This window comes from Elaeis guineensis, chromosome 15, assembly GCF_000442705.2.
Source record: "Elaeis guineensis isolate ETL-2024a chromosome 15, EG11, whole genome shotgun sequence".
In the NCBI taxonomy this organism is placed as follows: Eukaryota; Viridiplantae; Streptophyta; class Magnoliopsida; order Arecales; family Arecaceae; genus Elaeis; species Elaeis guineensis.
Window position 1 is genome coordinate 71,278,169 of NC_026007.2, and position 24,233 is coordinate 71,302,401.

The 24,233-nt window shown below is 41.5% G+C and overlaps 2 protein-coding genes across 3 annotated transcripts; both read left to right on the forward strand.

Moving 5' to 3' along the window:
* The first annotated feature begins 971 nt into the window (after nucleotides 1-971).
* Nucleotides 972-2,506, forward strand: LOC140850841 (uncharacterized). Of its 2 annotated transcripts, none has more exons than XR_012137217.1 (3): nucleotides 972-1,555; nucleotides 1,652-1,870; nucleotides 2,098-2,506. XR_012137217.1 is itself a non-coding variant. In XM_073249524.1 (3 exons), exons 1-3 carry the CDS (start codon nucleotides 1,295-1,297, stop codon nucleotides 2,190-2,192), a joined length of 423 nt encoding a protein of 140 aa, XP_073105625.1. In that variant the 5' UTR covers nucleotides 972-1,294; the 3' UTR covers nucleotides 2,193-2,506. The 2 variants fall into 2 exon arrangements, 1 of the variants encoding a protein (XP_073105625.1); XM_073249524.1 differs by having other exon boundaries at nucleotides 1,652-1,718.
* Nucleotides 2,507-9,166: 6,660 nt separating this feature from the next.
* Nucleotides 9,167-12,228, forward strand: LOC105058630 (ylmG homolog protein 2, chloroplastic). The gene is made up of 3 exons (XM_010941612.4): nucleotides 9,167-9,492; nucleotides 9,614-9,813; nucleotides 11,762-12,228. The coding sequence occupies exons 1-3, from the start codon at nucleotides 9,208-9,210 to the stop codon at nucleotides 12,027-12,029; spliced, it is 753 nt and encodes a 250-aa protein (XP_010939914.2). The 5' UTR covers nucleotides 9,167-9,207; the 3' UTR covers nucleotides 12,030-12,228.
* Nucleotides 12,229-24,233: the final 12,005 nt, after the last annotated feature.

Here is a 24,233-nt window from a genome sequence, read left to right on the forward strand (position 1 = left end):
CAATAGTTATGTTAGGATTCAATTGAATAAAAAAGAACAAGAAAAGAACAAAAAGTAATCTTCTCACGAGGAACGAAAAAAGATCAAGGTAGAGGGGAAAAGAATTAAGGCAAGACAAATAGAAACATAGATTACATTTTACAAAAATGAGGTTACAGAAGCACGAGGCAAACATACTTTTAGTTTGACAACCCCAATAATCTGCAATGCTGCCATAAAGTCCTCGTGGATAGAGAGACTCACAAGGGTGACGCAAATTGGTGAATGCAAACTACCATTCGACACCTCAATATATTCTTATCAAAAGTATTAAAAAAAAAAAAAAACCCTCAATATACTAGTTGCCAATAAGCTTGAAGATGGACAATCAAATATCATAAAAATTAATCTAAAAACATTTTAGCATGTTGTTTCCATTCTCCCCAACTTGGGATGATATAAACCCAAATCCAATTAGTTCTCCACAACAAATGCATGCATCTACACTTCAGTTTCATTCAACAAAATCAACTGCTACCTAATTTTTGCATCTAAAAACAATATTTTTGGCATTTTGCTACGGTACTTTTTATAATATTTTATTATAAAAAACTTAAGATGTTATGTATTATTATTTTTATATTTTATTATTATTATTATTATTCTTTCTCCTCCATCCCTCTGCCCATCCCCCCCTACCCGGGGTGCCCGCGGCTCCTCCGCCCTCCCCCCTCCCCGGCGCCCGCTGCTCCTCCGCCCTCGTCCCCCGGCCCCCCTCGTCCGGCGCCCGCGGCTTCTGCGCTCAAACCACCCCCCTCCCCCTCCCCAAGGCCCCCCCCCTCCCCGCAACCGCGGTTCCCACCCCGCCCCGCGCGCCCGCGGAATCCTCTGCCCTCGGTCTCCCCCGCCCCCCCCCGCATGCCCGTAGTTCCCCACCACACCCCCCCGGCGCCGGTTGCTCCCCACCCCCCCCCTTCCGGTGCCCGCATTTTCCCCACCACACCCCCCAGCGCCGGTGGCTTCTGCGCCCGCCCTTCCCCACGCGAACTACCGCACCCCCGGCGCCGGTTGCTTCTGCGCGTCCCCCTCGCGGCCAGCTTTAAGCTAATAAAGCCCGTACCTTTACCTCCTCAAGCGCCCCCCGAGAAGAACCGATGATGGAAGGATCGTATCGACCGTTGGATCGCGTTCCTGCTACCTGGCAAAGCACTCTTCCATGGTCAAACATCTCGATGCACTCTTCTGGTTGGAATAGGACTCCTACTCCAACTGGGAAAATTCTATAGCATATAGGTATATATATAAAGACCAGGACATGGATTCACCATATTTCATCTTTGGAGGCCGACAACTGGGAGAGAGCGAAAATTTCAGCATCTACGTGATGTCAGAAACTGCTGCACGTCTTCCTTGGCTAGAAGATTTTGTGAAGACAAAATTCCACAATCCTTGTCCAAAACATGGGGATTCTAAATCCTATTTGTGCGGCTATTACTGTACAAATTGCAGGGACAAGCCGTTCTGTTTTCAATGTCATAGAGAAGGTACCGAACATAAGAATCACCTAGTTCTCCAAGTAAGTAAATCATTCTCCCTCAGATATTTTTATTTTATTTTATTTTATTTTATCTGATAGCATCCTTTTTCTCTTACATAAAATTAATACTTATAGGTAAGGAGGGCATCAGAGCATTCTGCAATCGAAGTGGATGACATAAATAAATTTTTAGATACATCAGGTATTCAAGAGTATAGTATAAATAACAAAAAAATTTTTTATCTGTATAGCCGGCAAATCAAGAAGCATGCTGGTTTGAGCCTAGAGAGGTGTTGTAAAACATGTAATTGGAAGTTGAAAACTGAAGATCTCTTTTGCTCAATAGAGTGTAAGGTAAGAATCACTTATAATTTATCTAGATGTCTAGTTTAATTGGATCATATAAAAATGGTTAACTCTCTATATTTTATATTTTCATCATGCATATAGATTTATTTTTATATCTATTTCAATCTTTCTCTCTCTTGTATTTTTTTTTTGAGAAGCATGTTGCATTTTTTTTGGTTTACTTGTTCTCGTATTCTTCGTTCTGTTGATGCTATATCTATGTCATGATCTAGCTTTTCGCAAAACGAGAAGAAGAGATGGATGGAACCCAATGTGCTCGTGCCAGTATGACCGCACCGGAAGAGATGGAATTGCCCAAGTCAGATGAGCCACATAATCAAGAAAGAAGTGAGAGTGATTTAGCTTTGGAGGGAGAGACTTCCAATAAAAAACAACGATCAAAGAGTAGGAAAGGAGTACCTCATCGATCACCATTTTTTTAAAATATATATAGATTTATCAAATATTTTTATGCACCCTATTAGTGTACAGTGAGCTTAAGAACATGATTTACTTACTTACATAGTATTTTTATGGTTTGACTTTGTTATTGAACAATTATAAGATTTTTCCATATTGCAACTCTTGAATGAGTGGTTGTAATTTTCTAGACATACTTTGTAATGAATATGCATAAAGAGGTAAGGCTTGCTCCATTCTTTCTTATAATTTGCCATCAATATAGAATAATTATGCACATATGGCCCAAAGTTAATTTGAATGAAAATATTTTTCACGAGCATGGAAACCATAACTATTGTGGATATTTCTGATCCATTATGATACTCACTGGTTAATTTAATACTGATACTTGTTACTGATATTAAATTATTACAGTTGGAAACTCGAATAGAGTTTCGGCTTAATTTTTAAATCTTATATGCTCCATCTATTTTTTTTATTTTTATCTAAAAAAATTTTGTAGAGCTCCAATCTTGTGTTGATAAAATTGATTCTTTTCGAAAACATTCATCAATTTTTATATATGCAAATGGGTTTGCTGGGCTTAGAAATTTTTTTTCTTTTTTTTTTTTCGAGCTCATTTTAAGGGTGGTCCTTAGTTTGGCATGCATTACAACACGCCGAGAAAGAAAAGAATTAGAATTCATGAAAAGATTATAAAAAGAAACCCTTCAAAAATAGATAGTGATGTAAAGTAAGTAATTTGTCTGCTTATATGAATATGAAAAAATAGGAGAATGTAGGCAACAAGTCCCAGCGAAAAGAACAAAGAGCAGCATTCACAAATATAAATAATATCAATTGGGCACCAACAAATGTTTGAGCCAAATAAGAACATGTGTATGCACATTAACAAAAATGACGTTCTTAGATGGCATGCTTTGAATTTTCCCTTCTCAATTTTAATTTTTGTATATTAATCACATATTCTAAATCCAAAATGTAAGATATGGATATATTTTGGGGTCTCCAAAATATATGTTGGTATCCTAGGACCAGGCAGCCTAGAAAAATTTTCCATCAGTATCCTTGAGCATCCATCTTCGTTGCGACATGTTATTCACTCAATAAAACCAGTGTAGAATTATATACGTGGACTCTGTATCTGATCTAAACATTATCTAAATTCTATAGTAAAAGTTGTTCCCTCTATAAATGACCTATGAAGCTTTAGAAATAAAGACTTGTTAACAACCAAGATGGAGCTGAAGGCCTTTAAACATCCTGTGGAGCAATTGTGAACATAATGCCACTATTATTCGAATTTGTACTTGTCCTTTTCTACTTAACCATTTAAAATTCTAACTCTAGGAGATGATTAGAACAAGATTTTAAGTATTACATGTACCACTCGATATTGAATGTATGATACCAACTAGGAAAAATATTGGCATGATACAAGGGCTCAACATACCCCTATACCGACATATGATGCAAAGTTGTGATGACTCCAGCATATGCATGGTACTAACCTAAATGTAAGGTATTAGTCAAGGTCCAATAACGAGACTTAAAATATTAGCGAAGATCACACGGCCGATGCTAAATTCTGGTGCCATTGTTGCTTGGGCCAGAGACAGAGCATCAACTATCTGTCCATGGTCGCAGTTTGGAATCAAATTAAGAATAATAGAGTGGAGTTCTTTTTCGATTTGGAAATACATGATAAAGAGGGTTGCAAAAATCAAAGAATTGCAAATACTTTCTATTGGAAGATGTATGTTAGCATAATTCTCATAAAAATGCTCACTAGAAGATTTAGCATGGAAAAATAATTGCTGCAATAAAATTTTTCCCAAACTTCTACACGCATACACAAGAAAATAAGTATAATTTCATACAAGTGTGGGTGGTTGCTCGTATCCAAACATAAGGCGAGAATGACGAAATTGGCAGGAGCTTCAGTTAACTCATTAACACTGACAAAAGAAGAAAGAATATCACTTTTCATCTTCAAGGCCACTAGATTATGCAACAAAGGAACAGGCAATACTGTATTCAAAATAGAGATTCTCCAAGCTAGGCCTCTTATGGAAGCTGTTCAAGCCTGTTACCCAAAAAGAATGATAGATGCAGCATTCTCTTTTGCTTCATTTTGTAAAGCAACTCCAACATCAGCGAGTGCCAGGGATGGGGCATCTTTTATGCCATCACCGACCTTAAGAAAAATATTGAGTAGCTAATTTTAGATGGTACCAATATGATCAAAGGCATGTCAATGTTAAATGCTTATCGTCACAGCAACACTATGACCCTCAGCTTGCAAACTTGATATAAAGCTTGATTTCTGCCTTAGAGTTAAGGATGCTTTTATATTTTGATGTCCAATTCCAACTATGTTGTGAACACTTGCCACTGCCTCTTCCCTGCTGCCTGATAAGAGGACTGTCTTGCTTCCCTTTTCCTGCAGCCTTCCAGTACAGAGGAATAGGTGTGTGTGTATCTGACATCTCTAAGTAGAAAATTATGCATTTTGCAAAGATCTTGGAGCCAAGGATCTTCTTTAACTTGTAAATTTATCAAGAAACAGGAAAAATTAAGTGGCCCCTACCAAAGCAAAAGTTATTGAACTGAAAGGAGGAAAGGGAAAACTTGCTGAAATGGCTGACATCAATACAATTCACACTATCAAACAATTCACAATTGGGGTATATGTATATGATCTTAGTATTTAGATATACCTATCCCCTATAGATTCTGCATCATGGATGCCATTATAGATGACGGTCATGCTACCTGATTTTCTAGATCCATCAATTCAGAGTGTGATGCTTTACTTTAAAACGCTGATGGACCTAATTCGTATCAACAACAACCAAAGGATCATCAATTTCTAATGCACGAAACTCAGGTTCCACAAACTGTGTTCCTGCGCTAGAGAGTTTCAAATTCTAAGTGCCTTGGAGAAAAAGCATGAAGAAAAATATGAAGCCTATGTGCAACTTTTGTTTGAAAAATTTAATGGAACCATGTCGGAGGACTATATGTGGTAGATCATATGAATCACAGGGCCTTTATTGCTAAGGATTTGTTCAGCAGAGGAAAATTCCTGTACACGCTGCACGTAGTAGATCAACCATGCCGTCCTAAGGTTCGAAACAACCACCAAATAGAAATATTTATGGAGAATCGTAAGAAAAAATTATGAAAGAATAAAAATTTGGGAGAGAAAAATAAAAACTAAAATTTCATAAAAGTGCCTCACGAAGGAGTCTCCATATACACAAATAATCTCTTCTCTCTCTTTCTTCTCATATCCTTTTTTGACCGTCTTCCACACAGTTCTTTATACGATTCCACGGTTTCACATATACCTAGAAGACACCAAAGGTCTTTTTAAATAGATATCATATGGATGAGACTTTAACTCCTACTTGAACTCACAAATCAAAAATCTACTGGGATACAAATACTAACAACCTTTAGAAGGAAATAATTAAATAGAACAATACTAAAAATAGAATCCTAATTGGATATGAATTTTGGACTTGGCAATGAATCTCAGCACTCTCCTTTATTGCAAAGTCCATACCAATAATACTGAATTTATCAATATTATGAAGTGCCATCATAACTATCGCCATCATCATCATAATAACAGCAACATACAATAGTTTGTCGAACCAACAATTGAATAATAAAATTTTTTTATGGGCTCAAACAATAGTTCCTTAACTGGCTCGTTTTCTTCGATGCATATATCGAAATCGATGATATCCTGCAATAGTTTCTCTTGGCATTGACTTCATAATCATGATGCCAAGATTCCTTCGAGTATCCAGTTCATCCCAATGAATACCAGTTATATTTACTACGAGCATCAATCATTATCTACACATCAATAAAATTAATAACAAAAATTTGGTCATATCCACATACCCCCACGTAGGCTGCTTCAAATATCTACACACAATTGATTTCTTCTGAACATGAAATCGACTCTTCATGCATAGAGTCTTCTAATAGTTCAAATTTTGGAGTAGTTTCAAAATCAACAAGTACTAAGGTACAATAAGAAATATCTCCACCAAACATATTTTCTTGTTCTTCAATCTCCGAAGCTATTTTGAGATCAACCAGCTTTTCATCTTCATAGCTGACTAAATTACCACAAGAAATATCCAGATCTTGAATAGCTTCAATATATGACTCTTCCGCATGATTTGATTTCTCAATTCATATTTTCATAACTGGATCAACTGTGGCTTCTTTAACTCTTCCTGGGCAATCTCAAAATTAATAGATTTTTCAATCATGATTTCTTCTGAACTGGAGACTGTAGCGATCTAATCAAGCTTCTCCTGCTCAAGATTCTCTTCTAGACTTGATTGATCCTTAAACTGATCAACTTTATCATGCTCCAAGTCTTTAGAAGCGGCTCCAATCTCCAACTAATCAAGCTTCTTTTATTTTAAATCTTCATCTTTAAACTAATTTTGTTCTTTTTGAAAATTTTTGAAAAAGTTTGGAATCAAAATTCATTCTTCAGATAATTTTTGTTTGGGATACCTTAACTTGCGTTCATTTAAGTGGACAGCCGCAAGAATGTCACATACTTTTTTCAGCTCTTTTATATCCTCAATATGGAGATAATTTTTTTATCGATTGAGATTTAAAGAATTCATATTATCTTTCTAGATTTTAGATTTCAATTTCTTTTCACAATATCATCTGTTGGCATCATCTTTGACTCATCTAAAATATCTCATAAACTTTGACCTTTCAAACAGGACCTCATATGAACCTTTCAATATGCATAACATATGTTGTTCAACTTATAAAGATATATGGTAGTAGCAAAAGCAGTCTTGCTAATGTTGGTAAAATCATGTATCTTGTAACTAAACCCATTAATAGAGATAATAATAGCATCAGCTATGATAATTCATCTTTTGAATCGTCAAACAATAGTTCAAATGCTTGCACCACCGCGCAACAAATTATTGAAAGTTCTTCAACCATACCAAGCTACGAACGCATAAATCATCAACAATTAAGTCGTCGTTCCAAAAAAAATTATGCTCAAAATAAATCTTATCGAAGCTGCAAACCGCTAACCATTCTCTAAGCCTATGGCTCTGATACCATGTAGAGCCATAAATAGACGGGCCATGAATCTCAAACCTTTAACTTTGATACTATATAGAATGGTACGCTACATGTAGTAGATCAATCATAGCAGTTCAAAATCCAAAACAAACACCAAATAAAAAAAAATTACAGAGTATCGCAAGAGAAAAATTATGGAAGAACAAAAATTTGAAAAAAAAAAAAATATTCAAAGAAGAATAAACACCTCATAAAGTATCTCATGAAGGAGTCTCCACATGCATAAATAATCTTTTCTCTTTCTTCCTATATCCTTTTTCCATCGTTTTCTATACGGTTCCCTACATAATTCTATGGTTCCACACACACCAAGGAGACACTAAAAGTTCCTTTAAATAAACATCATATGGATGGGAGTTTTATTCCTACTTGAACTCCCAAACTAAAGATCCGATAGGACACAAATACTTACAATATTTGAAAAAAAATAATTAAATAAAATTATACTAAAATTAGACTCGTAATTAGATTTAGATTTTGGATTGAACAATGAATCTCAATAAATCCTATCTCCAATAAAATGGATTGTTTCCCATACTTAACAATCTCTGTCCATCTTGGGACCAACATTCCCTAGTCATTTGTTGATGTAAAAAAAAAAATAATCTTTTGGGCATAGCCTGGCGAAACATTAAATCATATCTCACACTAAGAGTTGGCCGTACAAAAGGTTATATCACACGAAACATTTATCACCATACTTAAGGGAAGAAAATCCATTAGTTGTCCAACAAATTGCATCCGTAAGGAAATATGCGTACACATGTAGGTACGTGCATATATATACAAAACCGACGGTCAATGTAGTATCCTTTAAACTGGTATCATTTGCTAGAGAAGGATGAGTAACTGAAAAGTGAGAAACTCCTGAAAACATAATATCCTAAAATGTGTCCACCATCTTTGTTACCCTGAACCACTTCAGATTCTTGCGAGTTGGCAGAAGAATTCTAGCGCACGTAACTAAATGCAACCAAACAGATTAGATATGGCGCCTAGAGAGGTGCCTTCTATGAATGCGAAATTACATGAAGGTACTGAATCATTAAAAAAGAATATTGAAGTAAAACATGATATGATAAAACTTCTAAAACTAACAAAGGATGTATGTGCAAGTCTGATCGAACATGATGCTAAAAAAAATTCTTGAACAGGACCAGGGGGGTTTTTGTCGTCAAAAATAGTTTATCATCAAACTTACTAGAACATCTGCAGAAATTTCAAGTTTAAAAGCAGTGAGTTCGCATCAGGATCTGCCATGTCATTAAGCGACACCCCTGGAAAGATGAACAATATGCGACAATATACACTTGCCAGTGCAAAACCATGAAAGATGAAAGAGCTCTTTTGATCAATTGATCCAATTAAAAGTTATTTTTGGTGCATAATTAAAAGTAAAATTATTTAATAACTGCTAAAAAGGAAGATCCACTTACATGTCCTTCATGCTTATCAGGCCATACATTCGTCTAATAAATATAACCAAAAGGGGCAAATCTCGTAAGCTTGGCAAATCATGCGCACTGGCATTTCAATTTCACACATATAATATCTACCGCATATAACTTTTATGCGGATCTCGGCACGTGAGCTGCGTATCGGCCGCCGGTTCTCAATCATCACCACCTTTGAGTAGCCCAAGTCTTGATCCATCACTAACCGTCAAAAAACGGACGCAATCGAATCAAACGGCAACGTTCTCCTGCCAACGTTATCCTTTCCTTCTCTCTCTAAAGTCTCCAAAACCGAGTTCTTCGTGCGACCAAGAACTCATGGCTCCTCCGCCTCCAACCTCGGAGACTCCTCGAGCCAGCGGCTCCACCGCCCCCTCCAATTGCCTCCTCTCCTCCGCCTTCCGCCACCTCCCTTTCTCCCACCCTCTTCCCCCACCAAAGCCGTCCGTCCCCGACCACACGGCTTCCGACCGCGCTCCGAGGCCCCTCTCCCCACTCTCCGCCGCCGAACGCTTCCTCCGTTCACTCGGCGCCGCCGTCTCCGGCCACCCACTTCTCAAACCCTTCCTCTCCCTCCATTCCGACCTCCGAATCTTCCTCCAGGTGAGACCATTTCTACGTTTTTAAATCCCCTGGTAATCCATGTAAAGCCACGAAATTTGCTTGGGTAGTTTGGTAGTTTTTTTGAGGCGGAAGTGGGTGCATTGTTGAATTGTATGTCCAGGTCCGTTGTGGAAACCATTGGAATCATAGCATGTTGAAGGCCCATGGCTTTGCGGCGATCTTGCCGGGGGACTCAGTGGCGGGGCTGGTGGTGGCCAACGGCATCACCAACTTCTTGAACATATACAACACGCTACTGGTGGTCAGGCTGGTGCTAACCTGGTTTCCCAACTCCCCTCCGGCCATCGTCAGCCCTCTCAGGTATAATTGGCCAGTTGGTTTCTGAAAAGTTTCAATTTTTAGTATTCTGGTAGTCATTTGAACTTTGACGTATATATCAGATGGGTAGTCGCAGCATGCTAAATTTTCTTATAACCAGTGGGATAGGCTTGCATTCTTGGTTATTGGGTACAAATGGATGATGAGATGTAGTGGATAAAAAATATTACTTTTATATTGTTAAGTGGCTTAGAATGTGTACAAAATGAAGATGCTGGGCTTCATAACTTGGTATTAGATTGGCGAACTAATCGGTATTTGCTAGTCGCTTTCCAAGGATTTAGTTAATCAGCATGGATATGTAGCAAGCATAAACAACCAGTCTCTTCCCATCTATGTGGTTTGCCTTTTATAATTTTATTTGTCCAATTTCACCAGCCATTCCTGTCTCAGTCATACTTTGGGAGCACTATGTATTTTTCTAAGCATTCCCACTACCCGAATCCATGCCTATGTAGGTATCTTGAGGATTCTAGATTTAGGCTTCCTTCTCAGTGGACCAAGGATTTTCTCTGAATATTTTGCTATTGTTATTCAGTAGGTTGAGTGCATGTTCATTTTGAAAGGAGAACTTAAGTTAATGTTCACTTTATGTGAGTTTTAATAAAACTTCCCCTGATCCATATGGGAGACAAAAATGCTTGTTTGAACCTTTCAAGCTCTCCCTATAACTAGTTAGTCTCTTAGAATGATATATAGGACAAGGATCAATTACATGCAAGGAAGTCTCATGTGGCTAGATATTAGAATTTCTCCTCCAATATTGCCTCCGTCTAATTCTTATGTCTTCTTTCTTTGTTGAAATTTGATAAATTTCTCAAAAATATATTGTACTATATGGCAAAAAAAAAAAAAAGAAAGGAAAAAAAAAAGCAGCAGAATGCTATGTACTCAAAATTACCTCATCTTTTGTCTTCAGTGCATAACTAACCAATTCATTTTGGAAACTCTGAAATAAGGTTGGTTTCTCATGAGAAAATGACTTTATTTGACTTTAATTTGAAAGCCCATCAGATTGCTACCGAGCATTCTTTGGGGCGCTAGTCTGTCTTATTTAACATGTGGTGTGCTAGTCTGTCTTATTTTCATGTTAAATAATTTAGGTTTCATTGCTTTTTATGTGGTCTGGATTCTGTATAGAACTTTACCACTTTGTAAAGTAGTATTAGAGAAATGAGGCAGACTAGACCATGCTTCAAGATGCCTGCTGTCAAAGATTGGTGCTATCTTAGGATATGGCTCTTATTTTTTTATCTTTGTAAAGTAGTATTAGAGAATATGAGGCAGACTCCACCATGCTTCAAGATGCCTGCTGTCAAAGATTGGTGCTATCTTAGGATATGGCTCTTATTTTTTCATCTTTGTAAAGTAGTATTAGAGAATATGAGGCAGACTCCACCATGCTTCAAGATGCCTGCTGTCAAAGAACTGAACTTTTATCTTTACTATCTATAAAGAACTGAACTTTTAAAACTTGAGGAAATTATGTATGAGTATTTAATATAATTTTGATGAAGTTCCCATAGTTCAGTTGGGAAGGGTTTTGATTTCTTTAATTGGAACCAAGTACCTCACTGGACCACTACATGACCAGACCATTAAGGTGCAATCTAAATATTATGATTAATCATTATTATATTCTTTATGTCTTGATCTGTTATTTCTTAAGCACACAACAGAAACATAAATCAAAACAAGTCAAACCAAATTCAGCTGCTTGTCAAGTAAACAAGCTAAAACACTTCTTCAAAGATGATGCTCAGTTTTCATACAGCTGTCAAATCTGTATTTTTAGCATCAGGCCTCTTGCATTGATATTGGTGATTAGTCACTATTAGATTTCTTTAGATTTTTGCATTTGTTTCCCTTTGAGTTTTGGAGCATCAGGCTGTTTCACTAACCTTCTATTTGGCTTTTAATTTGTCTTCAGCACTTTATGTGATCCTTACCTGAACATATTTCGCGGGATTATTCCACCTCTTGGTGGAACATTGGATCTGTCGCCCATACTGGCCTTCATAGTTCTTAATGTCTTTACAAGCACTGCTGCTGCACTTCCTGCTGAACTTCCAGTCACCACCACAACTCAGCAAAATACTTTATCACACCCCATGACCACCAATCTCACAACGACACAGGAAAAGTGGATGAGAAGGATATGCCACAAAAGATCCAGGAACTCAGAAGATGTCAGTTAGGCCTTGACATCCATGAGCTCGTCTTTTTGTTGCATGAACCTCATTGATTTAAATGCCCTGCAGAAATGTTGAGGTTGATAGAGCTTTTCTGTATCTCAATGTTAATTGATGGTACTTGAGTTACTCTATAAGTACTTATATATGCTTTTTTAGTTTAGTGTAATATATAACATAGCATTCTTTACTTCCTTTTTGGCTATTTATATCTTCTCACATTTTCTTGGCTCGGAAGCTATATTGTGAATGGTCATCAGTGACAGTGCTGTGTTGCCATTCACTTTATTATTATTATTTTTGGTAATAATTCACTTTATTCATTAATACGGTGATGTTTGATAGTATGACACTGGTTAGTGTTATATCAGCTTGGTCTAGTTTGGAGGCTCTCGGCACTGGGAAGTCGGTACATAAGCTTGTAAGAAGCAGAGAACTAAAAACGGATGTGAGCGTTTGTAATGCCTTATTGGACATGTATGCAGAATGTGGGAATATAGATTCAGCTAGAGAAGTTTTCAAGAAGCTGCAGTGGAATGATGTGGTCTCTTGGAGTGCCATGATCAGGGATTATTCTGCTCACGGGCATGCAGACATGGCACTCTAGCTTTTCACTTGAGATGCAATCTAAAGGGGTGAAGACTAAACACTTCCACTTTCACTTCAGTGCTCGCAGCTCGCAGCTGTTCAGGTATTGTAGATGAAGAGATCAAGCATTTACCCCTACTGTTGAGTACTGTACATGAACGGTGGATCTCCTGGGTCGGGCTGATAGACTTCTTCATCTAAATCAAGGGAGTCCTTTGAGTTGGCAGTCGAGTGAGAGTATGGGGCACTAATAATACAAAATTCAGAAGCATGGAGAAGAAAGTCGATCTTTCGGATGTATATTTATTATTTATTTAGAAGAATATATTGTTCATATTATCAAGAACGATAGGAATAAAACAAAAAGGTGATTCTAAGAATAAAACAAAAAAGTGATTTGCAGATGTAGAAGAGATCTCACGAAAACGAGGGTCTTGCAGTTTCATGACGGATATATGAACAGTATTTTCCTCATCAGATGGTGAAAGAGTTAACAATACTAACGGCAAATTCTGGAGGATAGAAGAACTTAAAAATCTGTCATGAAATACTACGACGTTGCGGCGGCTTATAATGGACACAGGCCTTTGTTTTTGATCTTAACATTCCAATGCATCCTAAAGATGCTAAATTCTAATTGAAAGAGAGGTTGACTGCGACAATATCAACGGGTTTTTACAAGATGAAAGGAGAGAGAGCTTCCAGGTCCAGTTGCTCTTATATGGATGTCATTAAGGATAATTTTATGGAAATCTTCTTTGGTTACCATAGGGTGTCTAAATCATTATTCTTCTATGAATGTTCTTCTTTGTGCCTGATCATGGAGATGGAGGAAATTGGAGAGTTGAGCGAGTTTGAGGCCCGTCGAAGAAGTTATAGAACAGTCTCTTTGGTTCTTGCAGCTTTGCTTACGTCAGTCTTAAGAGCTTTGCTTCTTTATTAGAAAGGAGAATATCGTGGATAGAAGAATATTATCAGAGAATCTAATTGTGTTCATTCCCAAGCTGAGATGAGAGGGCTGAGGGTCCTCATAAATTAAACGTTGAAAAAGTGATAAACTAATTGGCTGGTTGAGATTACTCCCATGGCTAGACCATATATTTTCCACAGTGAAAACTTTAATGAAATTTGTCTGGCTAAATTCACTATCTCTATATCATATATCACCATACTTGTTGCGGCCAATCCCTCCGTCGTCCGATCATCAGGGTCGCGTACCTGCAAAAAAAATCTTCACTGATCGAAGATGCCTTCGGCGGGGACCCTCCGACGGTCAAGTCAGAGAGGAGACTAGGCAACAGTGAAAAATCAGGGGCTCAGCGAGGGAGAGAGAGAGCGCTAGAGAGCTCAAAAGCTTAAAGGTACTTGAGAAAAGCTTGAGAAAGCTTGAAAAAGCCTGAGAAAGCTTACCAAGACGGTTGCCTTACTCCGTTTTATAGTAGGATGCGGTATGGTCCCACCATTAATGATGCAGACAATTGGGGAGTTGTCAAATTGTCACGCCCCGAACCCAACACCCAGGTCGGATACGTGATGGCCGCACACTCCTTAGAGCAAGCTCTAAAGAATATGCAAGGCCAAATTAAATCATTACAACCTTATCAACCATAATATTTAATTTCAATAATAATTCATAAAACTTGCATAATTACAATTAACATTCCTTCAATCTCTGATCAGGTATCAATGGTACTCTATCTATGCATCCGCTCACTCACAGATCCATACCATAGCCAACCATGGACATCTTGTAACTCTGAGAAGAAAAGGAAATGAAGGGGTGTGAGCTTTATAGCCCAGTAAGAATTTCCATATCACACCAATATAATAATATAATCTGAAAATAATGATAGGCAATAACACGTAAAAGTCGATGTTCACTGTCCAGAATACTGCAAATATTTATAGATTATCTGTTTTATCAAAAGAGATGCATCATCATAGGTTAAATAAGTGAAACAATTTTATTCAACGATTGTTTCATGTCTTATCTTTCTATTTTCTTCTATTATCACATCATCTTTAATCCTTTTCTTTTTCGCTTTAGGTTTAGCTTTGGCTTTGGGCTTTTTGGGCTGATTTGGGCCGGGGTGTTACATTCTCCCCCCCTTCAAATAATTTCGTCCTCAAAATTAAGTTATGTTGTTTGAGATATATTCTAAAGTATACATTCTTCATGTCATTCTCAAGCTTACAATAATGTCTTATATATTATTATTTCTCATGATCTTGTTATAACAAAATTATTTGAAATTTCAAATTCATCTCCTCTTATTGATTTCTCAACTTTTTGAAGAACTATAATATTTTGGACTTGTATTAATATACCACCGTTATTTGTCTAATACATTCCACTCAAATTCATAATTATCTCAGGCTACCCTTGATAGAAAAATAAATAAAGATCAAATATCGGACACTCTTCACAATCATCGATTTCTTTCTTCACTTGATCTTTCAATAAATTTTATATATAGAGAATCTTAAGAAAAATCTCAATCTTCTATATCAGTTCAAGTAACAATATTAATTTTAAAAAAATATGAGATGTATGTCAGAACATTCTAAGTTTGAACTAATATCAGAACTATCAAGCTGTTAATAATCTTGAAATATCTAAAGTTTCTTGGCATTATCTACAATGAAATAACCTACTGACAAAAATTATCCGGCTATGATCAAATTAGATCAAAATTTATAGTATCCTTTCATTATCAATAAAATCCTTCCTTATTTACAACTAATGTATTCCATCATAACTTTTGATTTAAAGGATTAATATTTCTAATCAATTCAGACCATCACGCTTTCGCTGCGCACTCTGATCTCAACTTACTAAATTATATAAGTCTATCAAAGATAAAAATATCCTTATATGTTAGATCACCGGTGGAGAGGTTGAATCCGAGGTGGATTCGACCTCCCCTACACCCTATAAAACCCCCTCTCCTTCCCTCTAAGGTTGGTCACAACGAGCATCGAATTTTTTTTTATTTTTCTCGAATTTTTTCGTTGAAGCCGCGGATGTCCTCATCGTGTTCATCTCAAATACTCGCCGGAGACCTCATCGGAGTCGGAGGTAAACCCGTCTTCTCCTTCCTCTCTTCTTTCCTCTCTTTTCCACGGCTTCGTGCACCCTCTCCGACCGTCAGGATCGTCGAAAAATCCATGAACAAGATGATTCCCCTGTTTTCCGATCTCTTTTTGTTTCTCCCCGGCCGAACCTTGCCGCCGGCCGTCTGCTGCTGGCCACTGCCGGCCGAACCCCATCGCCGGTCGCTGTCGAATCTCCGGCCAAGCCACCGGAGCTCGAGCCACCGGGGGGGGACCTCACGGTCTTCCCCTGTTTCAGCCAAGGGAGGCCGCGGGAAGAAGAAAAAAAGAAGAAGAAGAAAAAGAAAAGAAAAGAAAAAGGAAAAAGAAAAAGAAAAGAAAAAGGAAAAAGAAAAAAAAAAAAAAAGAAAAAGAGAAAAAAAAAATAAAAATAAAATAAAATAAGAAGAAGAAGGAGAGAATTTTTCCTCTCTCTCCTTTCTCTTCTTTCTCTCTCTTTCTCTCTCCTCTCTCTACCTTCTCTCTCTAGTTTCTCTCTCTAGACTTTTCTCTCTCTTTACGGATTTTGTCTCTCTAGGATCTTTTCTTCTTCTCTGATTGCATCATGAACCCTAGAATAAACTTGAAGATGAAAATAAGATGATTTGAGATTGCTCCGAAATTCGTGCGGTAGATCTGATCCCAGTTTGATCCTATTCGAAATTTGTAACACTTGATTCATATTGAGTCATCCTGATAGGACCTCTGATGATCTCGATCATTAGTGCCTCATCGAAAGGATGCGAAGATTTCTCTCTCTACTTTCTCTCTCTAGAATTTTCTCTCTCTTCATGGATTTTCTCTCTCTAGAAGTCTTATGGATCAGTGGAGGATCTAGATACTTAGATAAATCCTAATTTTGATTAATCCTAAGATAGGTCCTCGATCTGTGTTATTAGGATCGATTATCAATAATTTTTTCTATATATGATTTTTATATTTGATCAGGGTCATGAAGAGATACGATTGTCTGCATAAGATATCGAGTGGAATATCTTGTTAGAGAAATTCATAAGTCAAAAAAAAGAACATTGATTTTTGTGCTTGGATCAGTCACCGGTAAAGGTAAGAATCCCTGTACATGATCATTATTATATATGTTATTTTATCGTTGGTTTTATCTCATTGATTTTGCATCGTTGGATTTGAGATCGATGGATTTGTTATATCTGAGACACTGTTATTTATTTATGTGATTTTGAGCATGAGTATGTTATATCAATTCATATGTATCAGCGATTGATGGCATGATTATATGGGTATGACATATTTATTATACTGCAAAATTTGAATTGATTAATGAAGTCAAATATTATAGTTTCATGAAAAATAAAGAGAAAGAGAAATATGGTTTGGACTGGCCTTGTCATGTGGAATAGCTTACCAGGATGGACAGCCCCCACAGGCTTATGTGTGGAAGAATATGATCCGAGAAAGATCATGAAGAATCTGATCTGAGAAAGATCATGAATGATTTGATCCGAAAAAGATCATGGCCACTTTGATCCGAGAAAGATCATGAATATTTCGATCCGAGGAAGATCACAAAAATCGATCCGAATAAAAGATCGTCGCATGATCCTGGTAGTCCAAAGCCAAAGCCAAAGCCAAAGCTAAAGCTAAAGCCAAAAAGAAAGGATTAAAGATGATGTGATAATAGAAGAAAATAGAAAGATAAGACATGAAACAATCGTTGAATAAAATTATTTCTCTTATTAACATATGATGATGCATCTCTTTTGATGAAATAGATAATCTATAAATGTTTGCAGTATTTTGGACAGTGAACATCGACTTTTATGTGTTATTGCTTATCTTTATTTTCAGATTATATTATTATATTGGTGTAATATGAGATTCTTACTGGGCTGTAAAGCTCACACCCCTTCATTTTCTTTTCTTCTCAGAGTTACAAGATATCCATGGTTGGCTATGGTATGGATTTGTGAGTGAGCGGATGCATAGATAGAGTACCGTTGATACATGATCAGAGGATTGAAGGAATGTTAATTGTAATTATGCAAGTTTTATGAATTATTATTGAAATTAAATATTATGATTGATAAGATTGTAATGATTTATTTTGGCCTTGCATATTCTTTAGGGCTTGCTCTAAGGAATATGCGGCCATCACGTATCCGACCCGGGTGTTGGGTTCGGGGCGTGACACAAATCGTCGGGAGCTATCAAATCACCGTGGGTTGTCAAGTCACTGGAGGTAATCCATATCCTTGACAGGACAATGCTCCAGGACGGCCATACCGCATGTCCTTGACAGGACAACAGCCCATAGCGATTGTACGATGTTTGGGCGGACTGGCCGACTATATGTCGGTATTCGGCTGCTGAGACGTCTGGTGATGACTCGAGGATACCGTCGGCTGATCTGGTGTCTCGTGGAAGTCGGACGTCGGTTGCCACCCCCGACAGTGAGTCGGTGATATGAGTTTGATCGCTCGATCGGTTAGGAACAGTATGGGTCTGTTCGGCCGACATACCTTCGGTCGGATATTGTCGGCAGCCATTGTCGGCAGTCATTGTCGGAGTCGTTGTCGGAGTCATCCGTCGGTCCGGTGGGTAGAGTCGGACGTCGGTCGGATCGGTCTGAGGGTAAGTCAGCGTACAGGGATCAGTTGGTATATCCCAACAGTTGCCCCTCCACTCCTGAGTCGGATGTCGTGTTGGCCCGTGCTTTCACGTGGGCGATGGCTTCGGGCGAAAGGAGTGATTTTTCATCGCGTCATGCTCTGACTCTGACGACCGTACCAACGAACGATCCGGTGTCAGATGTCTCATTGGGAATGCAAACCGCCGTCTCATTGGGAATGCAAACCGCTGTCTCATTGGGAATGCAAACCGCCATCGGTTAATTAATTTTGAGACGCGGTTTGTCCGCCACATGTCAGGGAGCTATTGGCCTGGAACCGCTCATGCGGATGGAGGCGATGTGGCTCGATCTGAGGCAGGTGCGTAGAACCGTCAGACCGAAGAAGGGCCTAGGCGCTGCCACGTGTCGACATCCGGGAGACTCTCGCTCGACACGCTTTCATCTCAACCGTCGAAGGGCCTTATATATATGCGGCCATTTACATCCAAAACTTCACTTTTTGCTGCAAATCTATTCCTGACGCTGAGGCCCTGTCGAGTTGTCCCCCAGTTTCAGGTAGTTGTTTCCGTCCTCTTCCTTTGAAAGCTCTTCTCGAAGTTTTTTCCATTCTTGTCTCCTTGCATCCCTTCTCCTTTGGCATTTTTCTTTGTGTTCTCCTTTTTGGGGCTAGCATTATGGCTAGAACCTCTCCACGAGAAAGTCCGTCGGGGAACCCGAACGATGATTCCCGATCGACCCCGGAGGTGGAGGTTTCTTCACTTTCGGGGGCAAATGTCGAACGGCTCAGGGAGCAGTACGGTATCCCGGAGCAGTTCGAGCTCTTCGCCCCTGGGGCTGAGGGTCGGGTTAACAACCCGCCTCCGGGCCAGGTGGCCTTTTATGTCGAGGACCTTCGGGCAGGTCTTCGCTTTCCGATTCTGGAGTTCATTCGAAATGTCTTGGATTATTACAGGCTTTGCCTGGCGCAACTGGCGCCGAACTTGGTCCGGTTGATAATCAGCTTTGCTCTGTTGTGTCGGCTTTTGCCGACCTTTTCCCGTATCTCTCTCTTCCAGACGTTCTTCATCCTCCGACCCCACCCGAAAGCCCGAGGGTGGTGGTTCTTCAATCTCCGGAAGGATCTTTCGTTCATTACCGATCTTCTATCGTCGATCCATGGATGGAAGAACCAATTTTTCTTTGCTTCTTCTTCGCTACCTTGGGGGTTTCCTTCTCGCTGGGGCGACCCTCGGACTCAGCCGAACGAAAACAGTCGGGTGGAGGCTAGAGACCGAGAGGACTTTCACCGACTGAAGGATGTGTTAGTGCCGAAGCAGAGGGAGCTCGTCACCGAGCAAGCTCCGTACGACGCCGGCCTGAGTTTGGTTCCCCGTCTAGGTATAGTTCGGTCTGTCGGTCATCTTTTGGTCTTTTCATCCATCTTCAAACTTGTGCTAATCCTTTGTTGAACTTGCAAGCATGCCGCCGAGAGTGAGAGTGAGACTGAGAGATGCCGATATTCGACAGCATGCGGCGAGGAAGAGATCGACGCCTGGGGCCGGACCTTCGCGGCCCCCCAAGGGGCCTCAAACATCATCTCTGGTCGACATTGTGACGGTGGCAGCGCAGCCAACACCGAACAGGCATCGGGCTTCAAGCTGGTCATCGCCCTGTCGGTGCCGACGGTGCCACCCGAGGCGCCGACCGAGGAAAGGGTGGCAGAGGGGGCAACCGAAGGAGTGTCGGTTCTCCCACCTATGGAAGAGGTTCGGGCCGAAGCACGTGAGCCCGAACGACCTGCGGTGGCTCCCGTCGCACCCTTGGGAGGGACTCAGTCGAGTTCAAGTTTTTCATCCCTCTCTGATCTTCGGGCCTGGGCGACCGATCAGGGGAAGGCTCCGATGGCACCGACGGACGACACAAGGTCGGTGGACCGCATCGCGTTGTCCGACGTTCGTGTTCCCAAAGGAGCGTCGGCCCTGGCCAACCATAATTTGGCTAGGAGGTTGTGTCAGACAACCATTCTCCCGGCCGATCGGGAGCTCTTGAAGGGTCGGCCGATGTCTGACATGCTTTTTTCCTTTTACCCGACTATGATCCAGGTGAGCTCTTCTTCTTTTTCTTTTCTCTTCATTGTTATTTTTATCATTTCACTTTTCTGACAACCGGCCTTCCACTTGCAGCTGATCTACAGTATGTCCGACTGGAGGCCGGGTACCGAAGGTTCGACGATGTCCGGGCGGCCTGGAAGAATAGGGCCGAAACCACCAAAGCTGAAAAGCGATGCTAGTGGACCAGCTGAAGTTGTCGGTCGACCGCGAGGCTAGGCTCGAGGAGGAGATCTCCCGACTCACCAACGATCTAGCCGCCTCGGAGGCCGAACTTCAGTCGGCTCGCGAGCAGGTCCAGCGCAAGACCTGCTCCGTTCATCGGCTGCGACGTGAGTGGGATGGCTGCGTCAGGGAGCTCGAGGCTGAGCACGAGCAACTTCGGGTTAGCCTGGAGAACTTGTCCTCTGCCCAAGCCGACGTCGACATAGCGAGGGCGGAGGCAGAGTCGGCCAAAGAGGCACTGAGTCGGACAGTGGAGGACTTCCGTGGCTCGGACGAGTATCGGGAGGAGCTCCTCGAGAGCGGCTTCGCCTCCTATCGGGTGGGGTACGAGGACGCCCGAGATGCGATCCAGAGTCTGCACCCGAAGCTCGACCTGAGCAGCGTCGTCCCTCCAGGGTCGGAGGACCAAGCCATAGAGGGGGATTTCGATGCCCTGCCGGAGGATCCGACAGCTGCAGAGGAGGCCGACCCTGGGCCGGTGGAGGTGGCTCCGACCTCTGGTCCCACTCCGACCCGAGCGGCACACTGGTTGCTCCCGAACTATCCCCGATGCAGGAAGTCGATTCTGATGAATAGTCGGAGTGTCCACCCATTTTCTTTGTATTCTTTTGCTTTTGTTTTATCTTTGATATCTGTGATCGGGCTTCGGCCCAATTTTGTAATCGAATTTGGCTCAATTTTGTAATCGGCTTCGGCCCAATTTTATAAGTCACTTCAATGAAATCAAAGACTTCTCAAACTTTTCTCTGCAAACAATTCAAAGTGTATTCCTCGCCGAGCCATCCCTGAGAGTATAGGTCGAAGCTCCGACATACCTCATTAGGACGTTCGTAGGATCTAGCATAGCCGATTAAAGTAGTCAGGGGCGTGCGCCCTAATAAGGGCAGAACAAGTCCCGATTGAAGGCCAGCATCCCGACCGTCATACAGATAGCATGGGATCTGATGGTCGAGAGCCGTACCGATTGTAGGTCGAGTGTCCGCTGCCTGACCTTGGTTAAGCGTGCACGTTGGGTCGGGTGTCAGCCAATCTCCGAATGCAGCTTGTCGACACGATCATTCCGTAGAGTCTGATAGTCGAGTAGTGTGACGTATTCGGATAGGATAACGATGACAATTGAATATCCGTTGTCCGACCCTGGTCGGGCGTGCACGTCGGATTGTATGATAAACGGTGGTAAGCCGAATACCCTTCGATCGGGCCAAATCGGTATATCGTAAGTCGAATATCCGTTATCCGGATCTTGGTCGGGCGGATACGTTGCGATGCATGATAAACGGTGACAAGCCGAATATCCTTCGACCGGTCAAGACTGAGTCGGTATGTCGCAAGTCGAATATCGTTGTCCGGACCTTGGTCGGACAGATAGTCACGATGCATGATAAACGGTGGCAAGCCGAATATCCTTTGATCATCGAGATCGAGTCGGTATGTCGCAAGTGCGACTGCGGTCGTCTTAGCTTTTGCCCTTCTTAGTCGAAGCTAAGTCGACAAGTTAGCCAGCCGCGTTGCTCGAAAGTCGACTGGGGAGGGAGCGTGGCTTCAACTTAGAAAGATTTCATCGCCAGTGCTGACCTTCCGTTAGTATAGACAGAACGGTTCTCGTAAGAGTCATGTGTCGTCGGCGATCGAGCTATAGATTCGATGATTGAGACATAGATTTGGCGTAGATTCGGCGATCGAGACGTAGATTCAATGATCGAGACGTAGATTCGGTGATTGAGATGTAGATTCGGCGTAGATTCGACGATCGAGACGTAGATTCGGTGATTTGATGATCGAGACGTAGATTCGACGATCAAGATGTAGATTCGACGTATATTCGTCGATCGAGAGTAGATTCGACGATCGAGACGTAGATTCGACGTAGATTCAGTGATCGAGACGTAGATTCGACGATCGAGACATAGATTCGGCATAGATTCGATGATCGAAACGTAGATTCGATGATCAGATGTAGATTCGATGATCGAGACGTAGATTCAGCATAGATTCGATATATATTCGGCATAGATTCGGTGATCGAGATATAGATTCGACGTAGATTCGACGATCGAGATGTAGATTCGATGATCGAGACGTAGATTCGATGATTCGACGATCGAGACATAGATTCGGCGATCGAGACGTAGATTCGGTGATCGACGATCGACGATCGAGCCGTAGATTCGATGGTGGAGTCATAGATTCGACGATCGATTCGTCGGTTCGATAATGGAGCCGTAGATTCAGTGATCGACGATCGAGCCATCGGTTCGACGATCGACGATCAAGCCATAGATTCGACGATGGAGCCGTAGATTCGACGATCGGGCCACGTTGGTCGAGGCCCTTTGCCTTCAGAGGTGGAGGCATCGTAGATATTTCACTCCTTCGATCTCCATCAGGATTTGCACACGAGGAGCGGAGAGAGGGATGTAGGAGTCATACCTGCGATGCGTCGGTCTCGAACTTCATCGTCGGGGTGAGACCCATCTATCAGTCGGGGGCCCCTGGGTTCAGTAGGAGCCCGATTTTTTTTCTGCTTCTCCTTCTGGCCCATGCCCTTGGTCAGGCACCGATCGGAAGCTCCTTCGTCCGCATGCATGTATTTGTACGTGTGCTCCAGCAATTCGCGTACGTCGGGGGAGGGTCTTGTCCAAGGAATATGTGAATTAGGATCCCTTAGCCCCATCTTCATGATCAAGATAGCCATGTCTTCGTTGAGATCCCGGACCTCAAGTGTGCCGCATTGAATCGGACCACAAAGTGTCGGAGTGTCTCATTTTCTTTTGCTTAGAGAGAAAAGACTGTCCGAGTTCGTGGCGCTTCCGGTGGTACTGAAATGGGCCACGAAAGAATGCTCAAGCTGCCTGAAGGAGTGAATACATCCTGAGCGAAGGCGGAGTACCAGGCCCTGGCAGCTTTATGAAGTGTGGCGGGGAAGCCGATGCAGAGGAGGGCATCGATTGCCCCTTGAATTATTATGAGAGCCTTGTAGCTCTCCAGATGATCAACTGGTCGGTGGAGCCATCGTAAGGCTCCACATGAGGCATCTTGAACCGACTAGGTATCGGTTCATCGAGGATAAATCGGGAGAGAGGTTGGGTGGTCCGGAAGTCGACGTCGTTCGAAGACTTCTGACCATCCGCTGGAGCTGGACAACCGACGGTCGATTTCTTCGAACTTACACTTGTAGTCGTCCAACCGTCGGTGTTGAAAATCCCAGGGGTCGAACCTCCCGACAATTTGAGAGTGAGGCGGACGATGTCCGCGATCGCTTCCCCTTCCTCGTCCGCTCCAGCTGGGAAGGAGAGGGATGTCGAGACCGGTGGGTGTCGCACCATGGCCGCCTCGCTCTTCTTGGTGGGAGTGCTGAGACGGCTGCTTTTGAGGAGGAGACAGAAGTTGACGCGGGCGTCGATGGCTGCTTCTGGACGGCATAGGGTGCGCTGTCGGTTGTTTCGCCGGGGTTGCGACAACTGAGTCGTTGTTGTTGGAGGTTTTTGACCGCGTCCGTCAGAACGTCATTTGCTGCACGATCGCCGCGATCTATGCCTCCGTGGTCGCCACTGGATGCGAAAAACTGGACTCCGCCATGAGAGTAAAGGAGGGGCCTCTTCCCGATGG

What these genes read in the sequence shown, in the direction of transcription:
- LOC140850841 (XM_073249524.1), top strand. Translation starts at nt 1,295, where the DNA reads ATGGATTCACCATATTTCATCTTTGGAGGCCGACAACTGGGAGAGAGC. An exon ending in AGAATCACCTAGTTCTCCAA is followed by an intron (nt 1,556 to 1,651) that starts GTAAGTAAATCA and finishes TAATACTTATAG; the next exon opens with GTAAGGAGGGCATCAGAGCA. An exon ending in TAAATTTTTAGATACATCAG is followed by an intron (nt 1,719 to 2,097) that starts GTATTCAAGAGT and finishes GTCATGATCTAG; the next exon opens with CTTTTCGCAAAACGAGAAGA.
- LOC105058630 (XM_010941612.4), top strand. Translation starts at nt 9,208, where the DNA reads ATGGCTCCTCCGCCTCCAACCTCGGAGACTCCTCGAGCCAGCGGCTCC. An exon ending in ACCTCCGAATCTTCCTCCAG is followed by an intron (nt 9,493 to 9,613) that starts GTGAGACCATTT and finishes TTGTATGTCCAG; the next exon opens with GTCCGTTGTGGAAACCATTG. An exon ending in GCCATCGTCAGCCCTCTCAG is followed by an intron (nt 9,814 to 11,761) that starts GTATAATTGGCC and finishes ATTTGTCTTCAG; the next exon opens with CACTTTATGTGATCCTTACC.